Here is a 20862-nt window from a genome sequence, read left to right as displayed (position 1 = left end):
AAGCCGCTGTCAACTCTGATCTTATCAGATACGCGTGTCCTTTAGATAAGGGATTATATATTCCTCCATTCTCAAAATACCGTATAGACACAAGACATGAATTTTAATCATTCTCTCTATACTGTTTCCCGACTTCCAATTTATGACGACTGACAAAAGACAACAATTGAACACATCAACTTAGTCCCGGCTTGGCCAAGCACTTAGGGTGTCATCACTAAATCATCGAGGGGCCCACAAATATCGCTTTTATCCCGCTTTGGGTAAAAGGAATGGATAAACTTCGACTCAAATGCTCACTTGCACCTACTAATTGAATCACACACAATAATAAGTTTTATAACACCAAGTTACTGGTGCGTTTACTTATCATCAATGTGCAACCGACCAGCAAATAACAACTCACACGTCTTGGTTTCAAGAATATATAATGTTATCGTCTCACTAATCACTCGTGATAAAACCATGAAGTGATTCAAGTGAGCGTGGGTTTAATCCAATACTTTAATCTTATCAAAGCACTCATGAACTCTGCAGCAAACTTGTGCTATGTCTAAACACTTTAGACAATCTACATACAAATTCATGACAATCTTCCTTCATACCTACTTCCATCGTATGACCGATTGTGGAGGTTCGAATAACCCAGTTATTCTGGAAGTCAAAACATGCAGAGTGAAACGCAATAATAATATTAATCCTATATGGCCCCAAAACTTTTGAGCGTAAATAAAACACTTTTATTTAAACACCATATTGATTACTCATTATTCATTGTTTACTGTTTCAGAAAATCAACTTATTACTCGAATTATAACCACAATTGTCCCATGCTCCAAGCATGCACACTTTGGTTTCCTATGGTCCATACTTTGTGAAATAGATCAATTGAAAAACTTTTCCAATGAAACTAATTTCACAATCCCCAATCCTTATTATTAGTATAAGAATACCAAATTCTTGCCACTTTTAGAATATGTCAGATTCTAACATTTTATGCAATGATTCTTTCGTAATGTCATAGCACAAAAGTCACCAAGACCCGGCTAATGAAATTACAAGGTATTCTATCGGAAATTCTTACAAGACAATTCCATAGACGTGAAGTCTCACATTCAAAGTACATTCCTTTGAACATCCTTCTCGCATAAAAGTTTCTAATCTAGACATATTTCTTAATATCCAACTCCCATTAATGGAAACATTTCCATATTTGCCATATGAAAACTCATTCTTAATAGAATCATATCTATTCATAATAATGTCAATATAGTCCATCCAGTACTATACTTCCAACTACTCACAAGCGAAAAATCCTCAGTGAACCTCAGATCGTCCTTTGATAGTTGTTTAATTATTTTAGTCAAAACCGATTCTAGTCCCTTTTTCCCTCTTAATGCCCTATGCATTTGGAAAATTTTAGAATGGTCAAATATTACAGCATATGCAATCGATCCTATACCCGAAGCGTATTGGACACGATGCATAATGTCTCACATAAAGACATGATACTTTATCAGTCTTTTGCCATAATATTTTGTTAGCCATGTTCTCACAATTCGAACTATGAAGAGGGATGCGGTAATCATAATCGAATTTTGAGAACGTGCTATGTATCCTTGACTAAATTTTATTAACATTTCTTGATCTAAGCTTTTAGATTTTGAAACGAAGTATAATATTCTCTCCCTTAATTATAGCAAAACAACTTTTCAACCCCTACAACTTTGCAAGTTAATCTTTGTTTTCTATAGTTAATATTGCTAACTCGCAATACTTGAAATAATAATCATGCTCCCACTAACACAATGATTATTTCCATACAAGCATAACACTTATGCACCCACTAGCTTTGACATGTATTCAGAAAACACTTGAACTTCTAGAAAACAATGCTTATTGAATTCCTTAAGTTCATATTTCTAATACCTAATGCTTTGATAAGCCTTTATCTAAGCTTTTTAAGCTCATACACCTTTCCTTAGATAGCTCACATGTGTGTACAATTAAGAATTTATGTTACTAAGTCCCAGATGTTCAGACTAATTGCCAAATCTCACAATTCGAACTATGAAGAGGGATGTCGTAATCATAATCGAATTTGAGAATACAATTATCACAATTGCTATCTTCTTAAAATCTTTCTTAGTGAAAGCATTTCCTCACAATCATTTTCATGAAGGAGGGAGACCTTATGACACTTAGATTTTAAAGCGTATGTGTTCCTATCCATTTGAGTTTGTGATAACAATAATCGTAAGACAATGTTGGTGACAAATCTAACTCATATGGACTGAACTTGTTCAATCTCGATTCCTTGCCTCATGGTAGCACGAATGCCCACCATTGCTTCCAAGTCGTTGAGTAGTTCACCGTTTCCTATCAATGTACTTTCCATTGATTAGGGTGCCTTTCCTTTATGCAATCAATTCATAGAACTCATATTGCATAGTTTACTTCATCTGGAATGGCGCAGAAACAAAATTATGTCAACACGATAGGTCGCCAACCTCAAGTCGTGTGCTAGTGATTAACTATCGGTTTATTCTTGATTTGTTCTTGAAACTTTTCAAGACAATTGAGACTCCCACTGACCTCTTGACATATATGATTCTCTTGTCAGGAACCTTTCCTAGACAAAACAAATATTCAAGAGTTAGTGTAGTTCTTATCAAGACAAAACACTTCACATAATTGGTCCTAGTTGGTCTTTGTCTTATCCAAGACAACACAACTTACCAATTTCAAATGTGCAAGAATAAGAAAACCTTTTCCAAACTCCACATTTGATGAGTGTTATAAACCTACTTAAGACTTGTTACTCAATTCACAATCTTGGAATATAACTCTAAGACTTGATATTGGAACGAAGTATGATTGACTTCTTGATTTTAACAATTTCTACAATTCTCGATTCCTCTTCTTAGACATACAAATGCACTAAGACTCACTTGGAGGATCAATTGAGATATGGTTCTTAATCATTAAGACTTATCATAAAACACAATAAAAGGTACTCTCCCTTCTTCTTAGAATAGAGAAACTTTTATCTTTCTGCCTACTTGATTCTTCTTATTCGTTCTGCTATTGATTGAAACTCTTTCAATCAACTCAAAATTATACTTAATCTTATAAGTATAACCATATTTACTAAACTTTAGTAAATCATGACGAATATCTTTATCACTCTTGTGGTGGAATTGATCAATGCACAACCTAGTGTACTCGATCTCCTAGTCCTTCTCTTGACATTTTGTCAAAGAATTAGTCTAATTTCCAAATATGAAGTTTCTCATTCATCACGCAACCAAGTTGCATGACTCCAAGTTTCTGTCCAATTGAAACTTGGGCGATGAGAATCTTCCCTTATTTGGCAAATTCTCGACATTTCCACAAATAACATAATTAAGAATCAAATCCATTATTGCTAACAATAGAAACAATTAAACATCAATTTTTCATACACACCATTGCAAGGATAAATAAATAAGACAAAATCAAAATTTATTTTATTGCGGAAAAATTTGTCCTTACAATGCAATTCAACTGAAAAACTATGTTATTACATATTTCTTATCAATCTATCCTAACTCTAGAGTAGCAGCTCAAAAATCTGATCTTTGAGTCCATGCGATCGAAATCCATTTCTTCATGATCAGATTCAGCAGGCTTCTTCCTTAAGCTTCCTCTCTTTTCTTCGATCCTGCAAAAACATCAAAATGTAATCTTATCACATCATGTATCAAGAATCAAAAATAGGAACTTACAGAGTTAGTTATTGGTTTTACCTGAAGTAGAGCCATACGTCTTGACTCTCCCATCTCTTAGATCTCTCAGGTAAACAGGACAGCTTCGTCTCCAATGCCCCTTTTCTTGGCAATAGAAGCAAATGGACTCTTTTGTAATGGCACAAGGAACTATCTCAAAATTTACCTTTTATGGATTTCCAATGTCACCATTTTCAATGTCCATTGAAGTTTGGGAGTTTGATTCACCAGACACATTTGCTTGATCAGCACGCCAAATCATTGCCGATTCAGCAGCTATAAGCAAATAGCTCAAATCAATGAGGGTCACGTCATGGTCCATCATATAGTACTCTCTAATGAACTCACTATATGATTCAGGAAGCGACTGAAGAACCCAGTCAACAGCCAACTCACCTGAAATCTCGACACCCAACATCCTTAACCTGTCAATGTGTGACTTTATCTCTAAGACGTGTGCACACACAAGTTTCCCATCTTCGTGTTTACTTGCCAATAGGGCTTGAGTGAGCTTGAACTTTTCAAGCCTTTGAACTTGTGGGTTAGGGAGAATAATTGGAAGAGGTGGAGGAAGTGAAGCATGACTCTCATTTCCTTGATCGTATCGTGGAACTTCATCTTCATTTGGAAAGCTTGTTCCAAGGGACTTGGGAAGACCATTGTAAGATTTAGACATCTACAAAACGGGAGAAAATTCAAGTTAGTTGATAAGAATCCTTGATGTAACACCCAAATGAAACATCAATGCTAGGATCCAACACAACATTCTACAACCTAGAAGAGGGATGTCGTAATCTAGTTGCAGAATATTTGAAGGTGATAATTTAATATTTATATTTGTTATAGTTTTTTTTCTTAAATTTAATGGATTCATTTAAAGAAGCCAAGAAAAAAATGGTATCTTGAATGGGATGAACTTGTATCTACCATGTGAACATAATGGATATCTCCACGGGAGATTGAAACTATCGTAACAAGACAATAGATTAGTCTGAAAAACAACATGATATTTAGTATCAAACCGATATATAATAGTTCTGTACGTCTCAAATCTATAAATACGTACAAGCATATATTGGCTATATATCCATCAGTACGGGAACCATCGGTAAAGGGAACCATCAATGTGTATTCCTAAATGATCTCATTTTTCAATTATTCAATCATTTCATTTTACCAAGTTCAATATTGGCGAGATTAGTCAACAAGATTCAAACATCGAAAAAAATAGTAAATTAAGAAAAAAATTTCTACATAAGAAAAATAAAAGAACAGATAAGAAGAAATACGCCCACCGGCCCCTACCGATTTAATAACCTCTGCTACAAAGACACTCATAAGACTAACTCCTTTTGGAATTGCATCAATTATTTGTCTATCAAAAAATTGAGCAAAGTTAGCCAATTTTATAATCCCCGCGGTAAAAAACCTTTCATAAAAAGCATCTATGTAACCGCGATTATATGACATCATATATAGAATTTTTTTTATTACCAAGTGATTAACAATTTAATATTGATCATCAACAAACATATATGAAATCTCACTAAATTAGCAACTTTTTACCCATTTCCGTGTTAGCACTTATATGTTGAAGTCTATTTGAGACCAATATGCAATTATTGTATTTTTTTTTAAGTTTACATATTTTGCTTGTGTATTCTGTAACAAAGTTAAAATTCAGGATATTAATTTTAACATAAATAGTACTTGTTTATCTTTTTAGTACAACTTACAACTAAAGTTACTCTGAAGTCTTTCCTTGTAGCCACTCTGTAACACGAGCCCATGCTCTGTCTCCATAGCGACAATGAGGTCTCCATAGCGACAATGAGCTCAAAAGGTAGATCAGGCTCCTCAACTAACAATCTCCCACTTGGAAGATGATCAACCAATCTTGCGCCACCTAAACTTACTCTTTCTAAACCACATCTCTCTATAGTCCTTCCTTCTTTCCAACTATCTTTCCAAGTATCTCAAAGGCAATTGAAGCTTTACATAGATTCAACTTCTGTAATATGATTGCCTTTTTAAACATGTCTAGTAGATTCTTAGTACCAAAGATATTCTTCAGGTTCTGAGTCCAATCCTTTATTGATTGTTTGATAAAATGGTACTTCATCTACATTATTTTTTCTTTCATGAAACACTAGATTCTTTGCAATGTGAAATGCACTATCGTTTTAATAACGTAGGACATAGTCTTTTTTCTACACAAATCTAATATGAAAATTTTCAAATAGCATAACAACCGCTTAATCCCGACCCAATTTTTCAAATAGCATAACAACCGCTTAATCCCGACCCAATTTTTTTTCTTCGACTTGACATCAACCTGCTAATGACAACCACTACATGACAATATAAGGCCTAGTCCATAACGTATCATACATGAAGTTACAATCAACGGAGGCATAAGGGACTTTAACATTTCTTCCTTGTTTCTACCCTTCTTCACAAATGTAACTTTCTTTTGCTTTCCAGGAATACATTTATTACAAAAGTCAATAATCACACTTTTCAAATTCGGAATTCTTCGTTTCAAAGTTAACATCTTCATCTATCACTCAGTCGTATACCCATGTCTTTGTGCCATAAAGTAAATGCGTGTGTTTCTTCAATAAACACATTTCCCCCGTTGCACAAATTTCAACCATATACAATGTTTCCTATCGATAACAATGATAGACCACCAGGATCATTTTTTGTTGTTAATTCTACACATAATGAAATTTGTATGTAGTGTCGATGGAAAAAGGGTTTTAGAAATTATAATGCTTTTACTAATGACTTTTAATTTTGAGCAACTAAGCTATATAAATTTCAATTATTGTAGTGTGTCGTTACAAAATGTGTTTTTTAAAGTGAAAACGGAATCTTATACTTGTTTATTTATTTGTAATTTCAATTTGAATGTTTACAATGAATCAAAGAATAAATAATCATCAAGATCAGAAATCGATCAATAAAAAATAAAAAATATGGATATCAAGTTAGTAAGCAGGCTTAAAGGAATCTAGAGCTCTTGCATTCCGCTGAAATACCATTGGGAAACCGTTTGCGGTCGTTGCAGTAGTTGTAGATCATGTGCTTGGTTTGCACCCATCGGATCCTGTTTCGGCCAGCTGCATCAAGTCCTTGGGTACTCCATGACTGGTTATCATTTTCTGAGCTTGTAGATACTGAATTGGGACCAACTTTGTTGGCATTGGCATTGAATTTCCTGTATGACGCGGTGAAAGGCGCATTAGTCCAGTCGGTCTTCACACGCCCACCTTGGGTTGCCCAGTCATCCGCGTTCCACAGGCTGGCATACACCCTCATGGGTTGGCTCTTGGGAAATGGGACTCCAGCAGCATCATTGTTATTGAACACCCTTACTGGTATGTTATCTATCAAGAAACTGCAGAGACAAAGAGGTTTAGGAACAGTAGAAAAACATGAGAAAGGAAGAGAACCAAATGTTTATGTTGGATGCGTGACTTACATAATTCTTAGACTGTTCCATACGATGGTATAGGTGTGGAAGGCTGCAGTAGGGTCAAACCATAGGTGGAACTGCTGTTCTTTGTTTCCTTTCCCTTGTGAATACACATTGGTGTGAATTGTGTAAGGGTTTCCCGTGGAGTTGCCCAAGAACTCGAAGTCGATCTCATCGTGACCCGCACGTTGTGATGACAACTTATGTGATTTAATACAAAGACATGGTTATTATCAGCCTTTAAAAGATTAATACAAATGAGTGACAATATATATAATTCAAGATTGCAACCAATGGTACTCACGTAGAATGTGGTGACGGTGCCAACAGAATTGCCTGGTACTAGTTTGAGTTGCATGTCGAACCTTCCAAACAGGTACTCGTGCTTGGACTGGAAACCCGATCCAGAGTATTGGTCGAGTGAAAGTGAAAGATCCTGACCTCCATTCAGAATTTTAGCACGTTCACCCCCAAAAGTGATGTCCATGTCATCGTAAAAACTTCCTGCTGATGCTGCTACTATTAGAATTGATATTAAAAGAACAGCACATAGATTAGAGTTCGACTTTGCCATTATTGCTTTTATGGAGAGAGAGAGAGAGAGAGAGAGAGAGAGAGAGAGAGAGAGAGAGAGAGAGAGATGTTATGTTTGTGGGAAGTAGTACTGATATCGTTTATATATATAGGTGTGGCTACGTTGACAGTTTTCAATAGGAACCATCCTTGTTACTGAAGGATGTCATGGTGGCTAATGGATGCACCAATATCTATTGACGCGTGCCAACTCATATTATTCTTCTTGACATGGGCAGGAGCGGTGGGTTTTTTTTTCTATACTTCTGGCATCTCAAAATTTGCAAATTTGTCATATTTGGACCGGTGGTTGACATCATAGGTAAAATAAAATTGTTTTAATTGTTAGTAGCTGGGAAAATCAAATCTTTGAAAACGCATTTAAAACATTTATCAATCACATTTAACACTATTAAAAACTAATTATATATATGTCTGTAAAGGGAACCATCTGCAGCAACGGACTACCAACTGATTAACGATTTAATACATATCGTCCACAAACATATATGAAATCTTTTAAAATTATCAATATTTTACCCATTTCGGAGTTACACTTATTGATGATAAAACCGTACGCAAATTCCCCAAACATCTTCATTTTCATTTAGTATTATTACCAAATTCGTCCATTATATCCAAAATTTTGGTTTCCCTCTCCCTCCTCGGCTTCCCCTTTAAATGAAAGCATCACTTGTACGGAATGGGAGATTTATACGAAATGGATCAAACTCAACTCTACATGCATTGAAGAAAGAAATATAGGAAGGAAACCAACATCTGGTTTTCGAGATTATGTATTCTTAATTCATTATACTCTATCCATTATTATATTATGTACAATTCTATTTTTAACAATAACATTCTTAATGTTAATTAAAAGTTGTCATAAAAAGAAAAGGTTGGGATCTTGATTGAGTTCTTGAAATTTGGCAGGGAAAGTAAATTCCTCATAGGATTGATGTTGTGACTGCAATTTACTGTAGGTGTGAAGTTGAAGATGTCGTTTGAGGACGAGGACACTCCTTAAAGAGGGTACCTAAGAAATTTACAATTATCTATCTTTTTGAGTATTCAAATTTGTTGCAATCTAAAAAGCAATTTGATAGAGAAAATTGTATCAGTTAAAGAATTTGCGTTAGTCAAAACCTTTTAATGGTGACAACTGAATATTTATATTTGTTATAGTTTTTTTTTCTTAAATTTAACGGATTCATTGAAAGAAACCAAGAAAAAAATGGTATCTTGGATGGGATGAACATGTATCTACCATGTGAATATAATGGATATCTACATGAGAGATTGAAACTATCGTAACAAAACATTAGATTAGTCTGAAAACAACATAGTATTTAGTGTCAAACCAACATCTAATAGTTACTTATGTCTCAAATGTATAAATACGTACAAGAATATATTGGCTATGTATCCATCCGTAAAGGGAACCATCAACGTTGGACTTCCAGTTGATTAAGGATTTAATACAGATCTGTAAACTAACAAGTGAAAGACATATAACGGCTAGGGTTTTGTATTATTATCAAAGAGAAGTACAAATACAATGAAAGGGAAAGACATAATATATAGACAAGCTAATTAGGGTTTCCTAGCGAAAAGGCCCAATCATAAAACCCAATACAAAATAAAGCCCAAAATCTTATTAGGCTAACATCCCCTTCAAACTCACAATGTAACAGCAATAAGCATTGAGAGTTTGTCAGACAGAAAATGGAATCGAGGAGCAGTCAACGGCTTCATAAGAATATGAGCAATCTGCAAAGAGGAAGGAACATAAGGAAGGGAGATAGTGCCCTTCTGGAGATGATGACGTGTGAAATGACAGTCAATCTCAATGTGCTTTGTGCGCTCATGAAACACTGAATTCTTGGCAATCATTATCGCACTCTCGTTATCACAATACAAAGGGGTAGGCTGAGAGATGTGAACGCCCATATCTGCAAGAAGCCATCTCAACCAAACAATCTCACAAGTGGCGATAGCCATGGCTCGATACTCAGATTCTGTAGAAGATCGAGAAACAACATCTTGTTTCTTGCTTTTCCATGATATCAATGAATCTCCAAGAAAAACACAATACCCAGTAGTGGACTTACGATCATAAATATCACTATCCCAATTTGCATCACTATAGGCACGCAACTCAAGAGAGGATGAAGATGGAAACATAAGAGTGCGGAACTGAGTACCACGTGAATATCTCAAAATACGAAGAACAGCTCCCCAATGAACAATAGTAGGAGCAGTGACAAACTGGCTAACCACATGAACTGCATGAGCAATATCCGGTCTAGTGACAGTCAGGTGAACCAAACTCCCAACAATGGTACGATAAAGGCTTGGATCTGATAATGGGACACCATCAGTTGGAGAGTACTTTGCATTACTCTCTATAGGCGTATCAACTGTTCGATTATCCGTGAGTCGTGCACGTTCAAACAAATCTGAAATATACTTCGTTTGAGATAAAAGATAACCCTTTGGAGATTGAGCAACTTCAATCCCCAAGAAATAACGAAGCAATCCCAAGTCTTTCATAGCAAAACGGTGAGCCAAATCACGCTTTAAAGACTCTATACCATCATGATCATCACCAGTAATAATCATGTCATCGACATATAAGGAAAGAATAATCCGACCTGCATTCGTACATCGAATAAATAGAGCCGAATCATGGTTACTTGGTTGAAAACCAAGAGAAGTAATCACCGTAGAAATTTTTTCAAACCAAGCACGAGGGGCTTGTTTGAGGCCATATAGAGCCTTCCGAAGTCTACAAACTTCACCTGGTCGGTGAGCAATACTAGGGGGAGGAGACATGTATACTTCTTCATGAAGATCACCATTCAAGAAAGCATTCTTGACATCCATCTGATAAATCTTCCATTGGCGAATGGAAGAAACTGCAATCAAGGTGCGAACAGTCGTCATTTTTGCAACAGGAGCAAACGTCTCCTCATAATCCATACCATACTTTTGCGCATACCCTTTCGTAACAAGTATGGCTTTATAACGCTCAACGGATCCATCAGACTTTTTTTTGATTTTATAAACCCAACGACAACCAATCGTGTGTTTTCCGGGTGGAAGCGGAACCAGATCCCATGTATGAGTCTGATAAAGAGCTGCAAGTTCCTCAACCATAGCGATCTGCCAAAGGGGATCAGAAACGGCCTCTTTGTAGGATGTTGGCTCAGAGAGACGATGTACATTAGCAATAAAAGAGGCAAAAGCTGGTGAGTAAGAGGAATAGACAAAGTCAGGAAGTTTTGTGGACTTCTTATTACGATAAGGCCTCGATGGAGGGGGGTCTTGATGATTTGCAGGCATAGGATCAACGATAGGTGCTGGATCAGCCGCATATGGTGGATCAGCAGCAAGTGGTGGATCAGTGACATGTGGTGGATCATCAATGTCAATGATAAACAGATCAATAGTACGAAGCTCCTCTCGGGTTGCATCATGTGACTGAACAGGAATGCTATAGAATGGAATATGCTCCAAAAAGGTGACATTGCGAGATACATACAGTTTCTGATTTGAAGGATCATAGCACCGATAACTTTTCTGACCAATACCATATCCCAGAAAAACACAAAGAGCTGATTTTGAAGACAACTTATCTCTCTCTACATGAGGCTTCAAGACAAAACATGTACACCCAAACACTCGTAATGAAGAATAATCTGGGAGTTGTCCAAGCAACATTTCATAAGGAGACTTCCCCGAAGTGTACGCAGTAGGAATGCGATTAATAACATAAGTGGCGGTATGAACAGCTTCTCCCCAAAACATATTGGGAACTTGAGCAGAGAGTAGTAAGGATCTTGCAGTTTCTAGGAGATATTGATGTTTTCTTTCTGCAACACCATTCTGCTGAGTCTGTACAGATGATTGATGTATAGTGCCATCAGATGCCAATAATTGTTTAAAATCATTGGAGGTAAATTCTCCTCCCAGATCACACCGAAAACATTTTATGATAGCAGAGTGTTGAGTCTTGACAAGAGCTCTGAATTCACTATATATGGTGAAAAAGTCAGACCTGTGCTTCGTAAAATAAACCCACGTATAACGAGTGTAATCATCAATGAATGAAACATAATAGTTAGCTCCTGATTTGGAGGTGATCGGAGAGGGACCCCACACATCAGAATGCACAATATAAAAGGGAGCAACAGAATGAGTGACACTTTTATTAAACTGTAAAGCAGAAAATTTTCCCAGTTTACAACCACAACAATCAGAAATATCATCAAAATTTCAAAGAGCCTAACACACCAGTGGAAACCAAAAACTGTAAACGAGACGATGACACATGTCCCAAACGAGAATGCCAAAGATAAAAAGGAGACGGTGAAGGGTTTAAACGAAAAGACGACAAATCGACACTAGATGCAGCAACATCAACAACATGTAGCTGCTCCAAGACATAAAGCTCCCCAAGTCTACGGCCTATCCCAATCACCCTCCGAGACCGAATGTCCTGTACACAGCAGAATGAATCAGAAAAGAAGACCCAACAACCAGATTTACACAATTGACTGACCAATGCAAGATTCAAAGCAAGTGTAGGAATGTAATACACATCTGTTAAAGATATATAAGGAGTGACAATAGAACCAACACCCTCTACTGAAATGGGTGTAGCACTAGCAGACATAACAGAGACAGGTGTACGAGAAGATAATGAAGCAAAAGATGAAAAATGTGGTGACATGTGATGAGATGCACCAGAATCCAATATCCACAAGGATGAAGGAATACCTGACGTGTTGGATGAAGACAGACATGAATGAGACATGGAAGCTGACATGGCAGTTGGATTGGTAGCTAAGAACTGTCTGAACTGCTCAACAATCTGTGGATCCAAGGATGATGGTGGTGTGAAATCTGTTTCATTCTCAACTGAAGGTGTAGCAGCAGCGTACTGTGGCGGCCTAAAAGATGAAAAAGAGGGACGTGACTGTCCAGAAGACTTGTTCTGTTGTGAAGACTGAGACTGTGATGGTGATCTTGTTTGTTGTTGCTGCTGATTTCCCTTGCTTTTCAGCAAAGGACAATTTGCCTTCCAATGGTTCTTCTTCTTACATAAAGCACACTCATGAAATGCAACTCTGGGATGATTTTGGTTTGAAGATTGGGGTCGTTGTGAAACAGCAAAGACATCAGGAGTGGCTGTCTTGGGAGCTTTGTCAGCATGAGACTTGATACGAGTTTCTTCAGCAATCAACTCGTGAACAACCGAATCAACAGTGGGAAGAGGTGTACGATGCAAGATTGATCCACGCAGACCTTGAAAATCTGAACGTAATGCCATCAAGAACTGAACCAAACGTTGCTCTTCCCTTCTATCAATATAAGGCTTAAAAGCCTTCAACACATCAGGTTCTGTAAGAGCTAACTGATCCCACAAATCTGACATAGCTGCATAAAATTCCTGAACACTGAGATTGTTCTGTTGGAGGGCTCGAATATCAAACTCTAACTGATACTGCTTTGCAAAGTTAGACTGAGTATACAACCTAGCCAAGTGATCCCAAACCTCCTTTGTCGTGTCATACTTCGCCAACTGAGTACCGATAGACTGGATGACAGAATTATTAATCCAAGTAATGATCTTGGAGTTATCAGTCTCCCATGAATCCAGTAAGGTTGCATAATTAGCGGCCTTCTCGTCTATTGGTTTCTTCTTGTCACCTGTAACAATCCCCCACATAGTCTTGCCCCGCAAGAAATTTTTCATAACATAACTCCAATAGGCATAGTTTTTGCCATCAAGTTGAATACTAATGGACTGAAGAGAATCATCTCTTGGGGCCATATTTCAATATCAGTCAAACAGTAAATACGAGTAGCAGCAAAAATGATCAAGATCTCGAAATCAACAAAGACGAAACGAAACCCTCAAAACCGACAAATGAACAAATCAAACCAAACCGAATACAACAACGAGCAAAAAAAAGATACCCAAAATTGCAAATGGTGGCAATGAACAGTGCACGTGAACAATACCGATGAACAGTGCGATGAACAGTAACCGTGATCAACAGTACCGGTGAACAGTAACGCCGATGAACAGTAATCGTCAGTGAACAATAACGCCCGTGAACAGTAATCGCTGTGAACAGTAACGCCGATGAACAGGAATCGTGAACAGTAACACCTATGAATAGTAACTCGATGAACAGTAACTCGCTCCCCAAAAACGAAAAAGTACAGATAATCAACCGAGCTCTGATACCATGTAAACTAACAAGTGAAAGACATATAACAACTAGGGTTTCGTATTATTATCAAAGAGAAGTACAAATACAATGAAAGGGAAAGACATAATATATAGACAAGCTAATTAGGGTTTCCTAGCGAAAAGGCCCAATCATAAAACCCAATACAAAATAAAGCCCAAAATCTTATTAGGCTAACCAGATCATCGACAAACATATATGAAATCTTCCTAATTTAGCACATTTTTCCCATTTTGGTGTTAAAACTTATATGTTGAAGTCTATTTGAGCCCAATATGCAATTTTTGTATGTTTATTAAGTTTTCATTTGTGCTTGCATCTTCTGTAACAAAGTTAAAAGTCCGGACCTTAATTTTTAGATAAATAAACTACTAGAAAAATATCCTTTAATGATACGAATTGCGTGTCATAAAAGGGTACAGATGACACGCAAATGCGTGTCAAGGAAGGGTCTATCATAAAGGAAGACGACACATATTTATGTGTCGTAACCTTACGACGCGCATTTACGACACGCAATACGTATCATTAAAGTCTTTGTCATAAAGAAAGACGACACACATTTTTGCTTGTCATAATTTTAAATGTTTAAAAAAATATTTTTTTATGTAGATTTAATAATTTTCAAATTAGATGACAATTAATGTCTCATAATATAAAATAACATATCATACAAAAAAAGACAATCCACTTAAAAACATATAGTATGTCAAATAATAATAATCATTCCAATGCTTAAATAAATGTAATACAAAAACTATTTCATCATATCTTATCAATTCCCCTAGCAATACACCATCTCCAATTAAGACATGTATTCAGACCAATTTACCTACCACAAATGCAACATTTGAAACACGAGACCCAACTGATCAATAGTCTTTTTCGTATTAAAAAGCACAGACCTAATGGAAAATTAAGAACGTTAACACTAAAACATCAAAAAAACCCATCAAACTAATTAAAAAGTAACAATCGGATTTTGTAACAAACGAAAACAATTTCCAATCATAATCAATATTTCAAAGCTAAAAACTTTTAAAAAATAATATAATTATAAAGCGAATAAGTTCTTACCGAGTTAGTGAGAGGGAGACAGAGAGAGCGAGAGATACAGAGAGATCAGGTACATTGGAGAGAAGATTAGGCGACATCAATGCTCACTTTGGTCTCCAGTAACGACCTTTACTCCGGCAAACACAGCTGAACAATGGAGAGAAGATTTTAGGCGGGGCAAATCAGAGGAGTCATGAGAGAACGAGTGTTAATGAAGAAGAAAGAGAGAATAAGATATGATGTTTGTAAACGAGGAGATTTAATGAACCCTAAAAACCTAAACACTAATATGTATTTTGTTAATAGGAAGGTTGGAGTTGATACCATGGCCGCAGAGCTCCAAAAACATGAAAGGGAGATGGACAACCGCAAAACGCCATTACGGTTTCTTCGGTAGATGATTTTACAGAAGAAGGAGGAGACGCATCATAGACATCAAAAAGGAAAATGGGAGATGATCAGAGAACAAGGCGACGGGGTTTTTAATTTTTAGGGATCTCATTCCCCCCCCCCCCCCCCTAGTTATTTAAGGATGGAAAATGCGCGTCTTTCTTTCATGAAAAATTTTCAAAGCGACATGCTTGTTTTGATAGGTGCCCTCCGTGTTTTTTATTTTTATTCTTTTTGTTGTACACTAATTTTACGGCACGCAAAAACGCGTGTTCTGTATCCTTCAATTTTTGGGAGAGCTGACATTATTTTTAGGGCACACACTTTTACGTATCATAAATCAGTGTGTGTCATGGTTCGCATGTCATTAAAGGGCTGTTTTCTAGTAGTGATAGAACTTTTTTATTTTTTTAGTACAACTTACACCTAAAGTTACCGGGAAGTCTTTCCTTGTTGCAACTGCGTAACAGGAGTCCATTCCTTTGTCATCATAGCGACAATGTGGTTGAAAGAAAGATCAGGCTCCTCAACTCACAATCTCCTAGTTGGAAGATGATCAACCAATCTTCCACCACCTAAACCTAATCTTTGTAAACCACATCTCTATATAGGCCTTCCTTCTTTCCAACTATCTCTCCAAGTATCTGGAAGCCAGTTGAAGCTTTACATAGATTCAACTTCTGTAACATGATTGCCTTGGAAAACATGTCTACTAGATTCTTAGTACCAAGGATCTTCTTCAGGTTTCGAGTCTAGTGGCTTATTGATTGTTTGATAAAGTGGTACTTCATCTACACATATTTTGTTCTTTCATAAATAACTAGATTCTTTGCATGATGATATGCACTATGGTTTTAATAACGTAGGGCATAGTCTTTTTTGTACCCAAATCTAATATGAAAATTTTCAACCAGATAAGTTCTAAGGACAAATTTTTCAATTTCCATTCATTATGCTTATGTGGTTAATAGTGATAGGTTTTATACAAACAATCCTATGTGTGCATGCAACCCTAATTGGATCTATGTTTTCACTATTAGACATACAACTTCATGAACACAAAAAGAAACCTGGAATACTCCTATGATTTTCGAAATCCACAAAGGAGAATAGAATACATTTTTTTTGTTGTTATATAGCAATAACAACTAGTTCCTTGAATTTCCTTAGCTCTTGAAAGCAAGTACCACAAGTGTAGTACCTCTAATGGCTCACAAACACACTAGGTAAAAGGATGAATATGGGAGAGAGGAGAGAAGGGTATCTTGCTCTAAAATTCGTCCCTTTTAGGGTTTCCCAAGGCTTGGACGAATTCTAGTGCCTTAGGGTGCTATTTATACTGGAGGCTAGCTAGGGTTTCAAGGTGGAAACCCTAATCCCTTAGCTTAAGGCCCAAGCAAATCCATGGACTCCTTTCCTTAAGCCCTTGGACGAAAACTCCGAGATCCTTCTAGGATTTTCGTTCAAGCCTTAATAAAGGTGATCCAATAGCCCAAAGTCTCAACTATCAAATAATTACAAAACAACCCCTGTACTTTTAATTAATTCCTTTAATCCCGAAATTAATTCCTAATTAATTTCTGATTAAATACTAATTAATAATATGATTCCAAATTAATATATTATTCATATAATATATTAACAAATCATATTTATACCCCAATTTATTATTCTTAACAATAAACCAGCCTCTCTCCTTAACAGTCATCTTGTCTAGTCACCAGTGTGAAGGCAACCCAAAAGGACCATGCTCACAATCGGGTCAAGTACATACCAAAATAGTTATGGACTTAGACACTAATCCAACAGTCTCCCACTTGGATAAGTCTAATAACTATTTTGCATAACTTTAGAACCTGATCAGCAATCGTAGCTTTCAAAAGCCGCTGTCAACTCTGATCTTATCAGATACGCGTGTCCTTTAGATAAGGGATTATATATTCCTCCATTCTCAAAATACCGTATAGACACAAGACATGAATTTTAATCATTCTCTCTATATTGTTTCCCGACTTCCAATTTATGACGACTGACAAAAGACAACAATTGAACACATCAACTTAGTCCCGGCTTGGCCAAGCACTTAGGGTGTCATCACTAAATCATCGAGGGGCCCACAAATATCGCTTTTATCCCGCTTTGGGTAAAAGGAATGGATAAACTTCGACTCAAATGCTCACTTGCACCTACTAATTGAATCACACACAATAATAAGTTTTATAACACCAAGTTACTGGTGCGTTTACTTATCATCAATGTGCAACCGACCAGCAAATAACAACTCACACGTCTTGGTTTCAAGAATATATAATGTTATCGTCTCACTAATCACTCGTGATAAAACCATGAAGTGATTCAAGTGAGCGTGGGTTTAATCCAATACTTTAATCTTATCAAAGCACTCATGAACTCTGCAGCAAACTTGTGCTATGTCTAAACACTTTAGACAATCTACATACAAATTCATGACAATCTTCCTTCATACCTACTTCCATCGTATGACCGACTGTGGAGGTTCGAATAACCCAGTTATTCTGGAAGTCAAAACATGCAGAGTGAAACGCAATAATAATATTAATCCTATATGGCCCCAAAACTTTTGAGCGTAAATAAAACACTTTTATTTAAACACCATATTGATTACTCATTATTCATTGTTTACTGTTTCAGAAAATCAACTTATTACTCGAATTATAACCACAATTGTCCCATGCTCCAAGCATGCACACTTTGGTTTCCTATGGTCCATACTTTGTGAAATAGATCAATTGAAAAACTTTTCCAATGAAACTAATTTCACAATCCCCAATCCTTATTATTAGTATAAGAATACCAAATTCTTGCCACTTTTAGAATATGTCAGATTCTAACATTTTATGCAATGATTCTTTCGTAATGTCATAGCACAAAAGTCACCAAGACCCGGCTAATGAAATTACAAGGTATTCTATCGGAAATTCTTACAAGACAATTCCATAGACGTGAAGTCTCACATTCAAAGTACATTCCTTTGAACATCCTTCTCGCATAAAAGTTTCTAATCTAGACATATTTCTTAATATCCAACTCCCATTAATGGAAACATTTCCATATTTGCCATATGAAAACTCATTCTTAATAGAATCATATCTATTCATAATAATGTCAATATAGTCCATCCAGTACTATACTTCCAACTACTCACAAGCGAAAAATCCTCAGTGAACCTCAGATCGTCCTTTGATAGTTGTTTAATTATTTTAGTCAAAACCGATTCTAGTCCCTTTTTCCCTCTTAATGCCCTATGCATTTGGAAAATTTTAGAATGGTCAAATATTACAGCATATGCAATCGATCCTATACCCGAAGCGTATTGGACACGATGCATAATGTCTCACATAAAGACATGATACTTTATCAGTCTTTTGCCATAATATTTTGTTAGCCATGTTCTCACAATTCGAACTATGAAGAGGGATGCGGTAATCATAATCGAATTTTGAGAACGTGCTATGTATCCTTGACTAAATTTTATTAACATTTCTTGATCTAAGCTTTTAGATTTTGAAACGAAGTATAATATTCTCTCCCTTAATTATAGCAAAACAACTTTTCAACCCCTACAACTTTGCAAGTTAATCTTTGTTTTCTATAATTAATATTGCTAACTCGCAATACTTGAAATAATAATCATGCTCCCACTAACACAATGATTATTTCCATACAAGCATAACACTTATGCACCCACTAGCTTTGACATGTATTCAGAAAACACTTGAACTTCTAGAAAACAATGCTTATTGAATTCCTTAAGTTCATATTTCTAATACCTAATGCTTTGATAAGCCTTTATCTAAGCTTTTTAAGCTCATACACCTTTCCTTAGATAGCTCACATGTGTGTACAATTCAGAATTTATGTTACTAAGTCCCAGATGTTCAGACTAATTGCCAAATCTCACAATTCGAACTATGAAGAGGGATGCCGTAATCATAATCGAATTTGAGAATACAATTATCACAATTGCTATCTTCTTAAAATCTTTCTTAGTGAAAGCATTTCCTCACAATCATTTTCATGAAGGAGGGAGACCTTATGACACTTAGATTTTAAAGTGTATGTGTTCCTATCCATTTGAGTTTGTGATAACAATAATCGTAAGACAATGTTGGTGACAAATCTAACTCATATGGACTGAACTTGTTCAATCTCGATTCCTTGCCTCATGGTAGCACGAATGCCCACCATTGCTTCCAAGTCGTTGAGTAGTTCACCGTTTCCTATCAATGTACTTTCCATTGATTAGGGTGCCTTGCCTTTATGCAATCAATTCATAGAACTCATATTGCATAGTTTACTTCATCTGGAATGGCGCAGAAACAAAATTATGTCAACACGATAGGTCGCCAACCTCAAGTCGTGTGCTAGTGATTAACTATCGGTTTATTCTTGATTTGTTCTTGAAACTTTTCAAGACAATTGAGACTCCCACTGACCTCTTGACATATATGATTCTCTTGTCAGGAACCTTTCCTAGACAAAACAAATATTCAAGAGTTAGTGTAGTTCTTATCAAGACAAAACACTTCACATAATTGGTCCTAGTTGGTCTTTGTCTTATCCAAGACAACACAACTTACCAATTTCAAATGTGCAAGAATAAGAAAACCTTTTCCAAACTCCACATTTGATGAGTGTTATAAACCTACTTAAGACTTGTCACTCAATTCACAATCTTGGAATATAACTCTAAGACTTGATATTGGAACGAAGTATGATTGACTTCTTGATTTTAACAATTTCTACAATTCTCGATTCCTCTTCTTAGACATACAAATGCACTAAGACTCACTTGGAGGATCAATTGAGATATGGTTCTTAATCATTAAGACTTATCATAAAACACAATAAAAGGTACTCTCCCTTCTTCTTAGAATAGAGAAACTTTTATCTTTCTGCCTACTTGATTCTTCTTATTCGTTCTGCTATTGATTGAAACTCTTTCAATCAACTCAGAATTATACTTAATCTTATAAGTATAACCATATTTACTAAACTTTAGTAAATCATGACGAATATCTTTATCACTCTTGTGGTGGAATTGATCAGTGCACAACCTAGTGTACTCGATCTCCTAGTCCTTCTCTTGACATTTTGTCAAAGAATTAGTCTAATTTCCAAATATGAAGTTTCTCATTCATCACGCAACCAAGTTGCATGACTCCAAGTTTCTGTCCAATTGAAACTTGGGCGATGAGAATCTTCCCTTATTTGGCAAATTCTCGACATTTCCACAAATAACATAATTAAGAATCAAATCCATTATTTCTAACAATAGAAACAATTAAAC

The 20862-nt window shown here is 36.1% G+C and overlaps 1 protein-coding gene across 1 annotated transcript; it reads right to left on the bottom strand.

The window, feature by feature from the left end:
* Positions 1–6640: 6640 nt before the first annotated feature.
* Positions 6641–7880, bottom strand: LOC145123642 (xyloglucan endotransglucosylase protein 1-like). Its single transcript, XM_079058849.1, has 3 exons — positions 7553–7880; positions 7255–7448; positions 6641–7170 (listed from the first exon to the last, which is right to left on the bottom strand). Exons 1-3 carry the CDS (start codon positions 7820–7822, stop codon positions 6774–6776), a joined length of 861 nt encoding a protein of 286 aa, XP_078914975.1. The 5' UTR covers positions 7823–7880; the 3' UTR covers positions 6641–6773.
* Between the last annotated feature and the right edge of the window lie 12982 nt (positions 7881–20862).

This window comes from Lactuca virosa, chromosome 7 (assembly GCF_052849685.1).
Source record: "Lactuca virosa cultivar CGN04683 chromosome 7, Lactuca_virosa_CGN04683_v6, whole genome shotgun sequence".
NCBI lineage: Eukaryota > Viridiplantae > Streptophyta > Magnoliopsida > Asterales > Asteraceae > Lactuca > Lactuca virosa.
This window is presented reverse-complemented; position numbering and strand designations above follow the sequence as displayed.

Excerpts from the sequence above, each read along its gene's own strand:
- LOC145123642 (XM_079058849.1), bottom strand. The coding sequence starts at position 7,822 with ATGGCAAAGTCGAACTCTAATCTATGTGCTGTTCTTTTAATATCAATT. Across the intron at positions 7,449-7,552 it reads GCACCGTCACCACATTCTAC|TTGTCATCACAACGTGCGGG; the intron begins GTGAGTACCATT and ends AAATCACATAAG. Across the intron at positions 7,171-7,254 it reads TGGAACAGTCTAAGAATTAT|TTTCTTGATAGATAACATAC; the intron begins GTAAGTCACGCA and ends TTGTCTCTGCAG.